This window comes from Coffea eugenioides, chromosome 2 (genome assembly GCF_003713205.1).
Source record: "Coffea eugenioides isolate CCC68of chromosome 2, Ceug_1.0, whole genome shotgun sequence".
Taxonomy (NCBI): Eukaryota; Viridiplantae; Streptophyta; class Magnoliopsida; order Gentianales; family Rubiaceae; genus Coffea; species Coffea eugenioides.
Window position 1 is genome coordinate 4,221,158 of NC_040036.1, and position 6,764 is coordinate 4,227,921.

Genomic DNA, 6,764 nt, shown 5'->3' on the forward strand with positions numbered 1-6,764 from the left:
AACGAGAAAACAAGTGATTGCTATGCTTATTACAAGCATTTCACCAAGACAACACCAAAAAGATACATAAATCACTGCCAATTACATGATTCAATTTTTTTATCAACAGTTGCAAATACAGAATATGAGCACAAAAGCAAAATAAAAGGTACATTGTTAATTTACTCCAAAAATAAAACGTCAATTTTCCTTATCTGAAACACTAACAAAAACTAACATGGTAGAACAAACTAAAATCAAGAAACCAGAAATGCGACAAGAATGCCAACAAAAATCATCTGAACAGCCCAGGAGGAAATAAACATCACCAACCTCTGAGCATTCCTATTCCTCACATAGACAATAACATGAGTAACAAAAGCCAGCAACAATCCCACCACAGTGTACAAGAACCCAACCGCGAACCCTTTAGCTCCCAATTGCATCCCGGACCCCCTGATAAAAGAAAACCAACTTCCCAGGGTCATTCCTATCAACCAAAAACATGGGTATTTTCCTAATTATGTTATGCATTGAACCGGAGACACTGAAAAAGTAGACAAAAATCTCTCCGGTCATCCAAATACTCTTATTGTGCAAAAGGGTGTTCCCATAAATCACTTTTTTCACCAAGAATGGAGCCGAAATCAGAATAACAGCAATGAGAAACATCAATTGCTTCTTAGAAATCAAAGAGGGGCGATCAATTGGCCCAATGCTCAGCTTCGTTTTGGCCTTGACAAATTCAGCCATGGATTCGGCGAGCCTCGAGAAATCTGATGCATTTATCTGGACGGAGTCTTTCTTGACATCGGTGTGGGGCAGAGAATTTACTCCGAAAAGGGCGAAAAAGGACTGGAATTCTTGAAATTCGATGTCGAAGAAGAAGAGTTTTGAGTGAGAAGTTGGAGGGTTGTTGGCTAAAAAGGATTTAGAGACGAGGGAGAACTCGGATTTGAGAGAAGGGAGGGAGAGTTCGGGTTTGGAGTGGAGTTGTTGGGCGTCGAAGAAGACGAGGAAAGCACAGGGACGATGAGTTGGAATGGATAGAATCCGTTTGAGGGAATCAGTGAGATGGATAACGCCGCCTTTGGGGGACTGGGATTGGAGGGATTCGAGCTGCAAGAGCAAATCCGAACTGGGGTCTTGAGAATTGGTGGAGATCGGGAGGAGGGTGATGAGGAAGAGGATGATGAAGATTGGGGCTTTTGTGAAGGCCATTTTGCAACCTACTATAAGTTAATGTCCGTCTAAATTCTTTTTTGGGCGAAAAGGAAAAAAATTGGTGGTAAAAAAATGGTGGGAAAACGAAAACTTTTCCTGATGAATTGACGTGGGCAAAAGTAGAAAAATATGTTTAAAGTAGCATTGCCTTTTGAAGGATATTTGCCTGACGAATTGCCTTTTAATGCTATAGTATTATTCTTTATTTTTTAGCAAAAAATAAAAATTTTCATCAACATAGGTGGCAAAATTTGTTAATTTCATATAATTGAAAATGTACTTTTATAATTTACTAATATTTTATACTAATTTCTTATAATTGCAGCACTAAAGAACATTATTGCAGCAAGCGGGATTCTGTGTTTTTTCTATTTCAAGGTTAGCTCGCATGCGGGTTAATGTTATATTTGAGCGCGAGAAGAAAAAATTGGTAATTAGGCTCTTTGGGCATTATAAGTAAATATTTAAATTAATGGCAGTTTTATTACATCAATATTATTGTATTATCATTATTATGATTATTGTATTATTTCTTATGCAAATATAACATTTATTTATTTAAATTTGATTTTATTTTTACAATTTATAAAATTTTTATCACTTATATAATATTTTTAAAACCCTAATACATCTAAATTTGATTTTATTTTTCAAATTTATAAGATTTTTATTTAAAAAAATGGGATACGGATAAGATATCCGGTTGGTTCGATTTGCATAGGTGCATATGAGAATATCCGAATACTCTTTAAACCCGCATGCGGGTTTAAGGAGATTATGGCAACTCTCTGACACACTAGTTACCCATCCAACTTGTGTGTAACTAAAATATATTTAAATAATATATTTCATATTTTTGTTATTTAGAGTTTAACAAAACATTAATATTGGGTAGATTTGAGGGATATGCATAATTTTGCATATTTGTAGGAATATTAGAAAATGGAAAATTTGGGTAAATTCCCAAATTTTGGAGGTAAGGTGCAATCCAAGAACTAAAACAGTCATTTATAAAACCTTAACAGTAATAAGGTGCAAACCAAAACTGCAATCCAAGAGTAATATCATTACAAATTTCATAACCATACATTAAATAAATAGAAATGCAATCCAATACTATCCAAAACACAAAATGTCTTGGGTATAATAGTAATTTTGCATTATATGATGTCAGCAATTGGGTCCCAAGTTCTGCCAGGGGAGGTCAGTGTAATTGTGGAAACCTCAGGGGAGGTCAGTGAAATTGTCAGAAACTTCAGGGGAGGTTTCTGAAATTATCCCTTTTTAATATTGTCAATTGCTAGTTTTTAATAGTTTTGTGAAAATATTGATAATGGTTGAGAAAATTTTTTTACATTACTGCAAGTAATAAATGTGCTTTTGTTCTTTTTCAAACATTTATTTTAATGTTTAATTTTGTTTAAAACTATTGTACTAGTATAGATTTGCAAGACAAAACTTAAGTTCTCAATAGTTAAAAAATTCATTACAGAGAAAACACAAAGTAGTAGTTGCAAAATGTGTATAAATTACAGATATTTTAATGTGTATAAATTACAGTTTATTTTAATGTTTAATTTTGTTTGAAACTATTTTACTAGTATAGATTTGCAAGACATAGATTTATGGGTAATTTCTTTCTTTTTTTTGCTTTCACATATTTAATTTATGTTAAATACAAAACCTACCAGTTTCCCTTTCATAAAAATATTAGTGCAACACTTTTTGAATTTTACTTACAAACATTTATGTATTTAACATAAATTAAATGATTCAGAGTGAAATGCCCATAAAGAGCAGAATATTTGTTCATGTAATGGAGGAAACCCACAAAGAGTTGGTACTTTATGGGTCATTTCTTTTTTAAAAAAAATTTAATTTATGTTGAAAAGATAACCTGCCAGTTTTCGTTTTGTAAGAAATCAGTGTAACACTTTTTGAATTTTACTTACAAACATTTATAAATTTATCATAAATTATATGTTTGAAAGTAAAATACCCATAAAAAGTTGGTACTTTGAATAGATAATGCTCATTTGCCCATAAACTACACTCTCTGAAGGCTATTTTGTTAATTACTTTGTAGTACTTTGTTATTCCTTTGCTAATACTACTTGGCATGTAGTACAAAAGATAAATCTGGCATAAATTTCTTATTCCATTGATAAAAAGACCTGCCTGCCTTATAACTATTGTAATGAAAGATATATCTTTAGAGTTTATAACAAATTATTACTTAAGTTTGAGAAAATTATAAAATATTTATGCATAGTTTATCAAGATACCATTCGCAATTTCCTAATAAAAAAATAGGGGCTAAATTGTAAAAGTTAGGGTGCCATAATAGAAATAATAAAATTGGTGTATTACATATGGGGGTTAAATTGTAAAAGTTAGAGTGCCATAATAGAATTAATGAAATTGGTGAATTACATATGGGGCTAAATTACAAAAGTTAGGGAGTAATAATAGAATTAAAGAAATCGGTGTACTACATATGGAGCTAAATTGTAAAAGTTAAGGTATCATAATGGAATTAATGGAATTTTTTACAACATTTGGGGCTAAATCGCAAAAGTTAGGGTGACACAGTAGAATTAATGAAAGTGACTTAAAAATAATTACTTTAAACAGTGACAATGAATTCTTGTCACTAAATCCGAATCGGTAGAGTGACAGTGACGATATTAGAAGTTGTCACTATAGAGATCATTTTAGTGACAACTTTTTCAAGGTCGTCACTGAAGACTTAGTTGCTTTGAGCAATTATGACAACTTTCCTTGTCGTCACTAAACAACCACGTTTTGTGACGACTTTTGTCGTCACTAAAAAATGTTGTCACTAATGACCATATTTCTTGCAGTGTAGTTTGTGACGAAAATAACGGGTCGTCACTAAACATTTGGTTGCTTTGATGCAATTGTGACAACTTTAGGTGTCGCGACTAAAGAAGCTCCTTTTGTGACGACTTATTGTCATCACTACAAAATGTTGTCACTAATAACTTTTTTTTTCGTGATCAGTGACGACAACAAAAAGTCGTCCGTAAATAACTTAAATTAATATTTAAGTAACTATGACTAGTTTAATAAATCATCAAATTTTAAAAAAAAAATTAAATTAATATTGAGGCTCACAATTAAATAAAGTCATAGTTAATAAATCATCAAATTTAAAAAAAATAAATTAATATTGAGGTTCACAATTAAATAAATGCATTAGAGATGTTCAAGTTAGTGATGATACTTATGTTGTCACTAACTACACTATAGTTTTATTGACAAAAATTGGTCGTCAATAAACATAAACAGTGACAACAACGAAAAGTTGTCAAAGAAAGTGGTAGAATTACTGACAACTTTTATCAAGTCGTCACTATCGCAAAACTCGCGCCTTCCAAGTCCCATGGCGCGAAGTAGTTTTGTGACGACAATTAAAAGTTGTCACTGAAAACTCAGTTGCTTTGAGTCAATTGTGACAACCTTCAAAGTCGTGACTAAACAACCTCATTTTGTGACGACTTTTTGTCGTCACAAAGAAATGTTGTCACTAATGACCTTTTTTCTTGTAGTATATATATCTACTCCATCATGTTTTCTACATATATAGACCAAAATCTCTGCATGAATTTAAGGAAGAGCCCAAACATTTGTAAGAAAAATAGCCAAAACAACAATGTTGACTAAAGCTAATAAAATGTAGCTTGAGTCGTGCTTATTAACACTGTACTAAGAAACTATTTCAGGAGATTGAAATGTTTTCCTAGAATTAAACAAGCCGTCTTCTTGTTATAAACAAGAAGGATCAAAACTAACAAATGTTGCGTAAATCCAGTAGAGAGTGAAAGAAGAAGAAGAAGAAGAAGAAGAAGAAGAAGAAGAAGTAGAAGTAGAGGTAGAAGAAGAAAGTTGGCAAGAAGGTCTCTACTGTTAGCTTTTGGTGTACTTTCTAAAGTGGGAATAGCTGCTATTTATAGGTATCAGAAAGTGTATGTTGGAGAGGATAAGAAATAACATCTGATAACATAAAAGAAACGTGCTTAATTTTTCGTGTAATTTTAACATGATGTTTGCTATAATGATAGATGTATTTCAAGGCAAATTTTTACTTATGTTGTGTCTCCTTATTTAGAGATCATAGGCTCTTATGTGTTTAACTTCAAATTCAATGAATAAATTAGATCAAGGATATATTGATGGATGTAACACATGGATCTTATTTTTCTTCATAATGCTCAAGTTCTATTCCTTGAGAATTGCAAGAAAATAGAGTACATGCTCTTTGTACACATCTCTATTCCTTTACTTCCCATAAAGGGATGGACTTTGTGCCAAATACAACTGCATTGTGGACACTTTTGATGGCAATGTGGAATAGATTTTTCTATAAATAGAGATCAATCTATACCTCCATCACAAAACCAGTTTTCAATGCATAAATATTCAATCTATACCAGCTTTCTCATCCTTCACAAAATCAGTTTTCAATACATAAATTTTCCTCGAGTAAAAATGGGTTCGAAGGCACTTCTTTACTTTTGCATCTCCTTGGCTGTAGTTCTAACAATTACCTCACTGGTGGCTGCTAGCGGATTGGCTGAGACTTTCACGTCAGTTAACAATTGTAAAACATTTATTCTCTTATCCAATGTCCTCAATTTGTTTTTCTTTGCTATTAACTTCTCTTATGCTACCTATTAATAGGTTGTGATCGTTACTAATTCTGGTTGGGATTAAGTTACCTATTAATAGGTAGTGTTTAAACAATTTTGGGTTATCTAAAAAATCACTGATTTTGACTTACACGTCAAAAGACAAATTTTTGACCTGCATATAATGTTATCAATTTGGTATTCTTTAAAACAAAAAACATTAGTGAACGTGCATGCTTTATTATCCTCAATGCAGCCAAGTCACTTGAGACTCGTCCTACCCATGGGGATCCGGGAGGAGGAGGCCACGGAGGGAACTTTGGAGGTTGGGATCATAGTGGTGGCTATGGAGGAAGCGGTGACGGACGCTATGGGGGATATCCTGGTCAGGCTGTGGATGCTGAGCCTTACAACTAATAAAGCCAGCTTTAACCTAGGTCAAGAAATACAAATAAGAGCCGGATTAGTCATCATGTAATGGGAACTCCATGTATTGCTAGCTAGCTAGTTCACTATTCCAAGTATGTGAATTTTTTTTTTTTTTTGGATGTGATGGCAAAGCATGAGTAATGGATTTATTTCAAATTGAGAACAAAACCAAGGGTATTTTTTGGTTGGTTTATAAATCAGTTGACCATTATCAAATTGCTTTGTTCCTTTTTTTTTTTTTTTGGTAAGCTTAAGGGTTAATTACCCTTTGTACCCTTTAACTTTGGCCCTACTCCTACTTGCATTTATAAACTTCAAAGTGGGACACTTAACTCCCTTAACTACAAAATCTATGCCACTTAACTACAATATTTGACGGAATGTAGTAAAGAAAACTAACAAATAAGTTGCCACATTTTGTTTACTAATTATTATAACTAAAATAATCTAAATTTAACGAGGACATAATTGTAAATTCTT

At 32.5% G+C, this 6,764-nt stretch overlaps 1 protein-coding gene and 1 pseudogene across 1 annotated transcript; one reads left to right on the top strand and one right to left on the bottom strand.

Annotated features, from left to right (window-relative positions):
- Positions 1-236: 236 nt before the first annotated feature.
- Positions 237-1,200, bottom strand: LOC113763679 (annotated as a pseudogene).
- A 4,515-nt stretch (positions 1,201-5,715) lies between these two features.
- On the top strand, positions 5,716-6,272 carry LOC113763683 (uncharacterized protein F12A10.7-like). Its single transcript, XM_027307580.1, has 2 exons — positions 5,716-5,827; positions 6,112-6,272. Exons 1-2 carry the CDS (start codon positions 5,716-5,718, stop codon positions 6,270-6,272), a joined length of 273 nt encoding a protein of 90 aa, XP_027163381.1.
- The last annotated feature ends 492 nt before the right edge of the window (positions 6,273-6,764 follow it).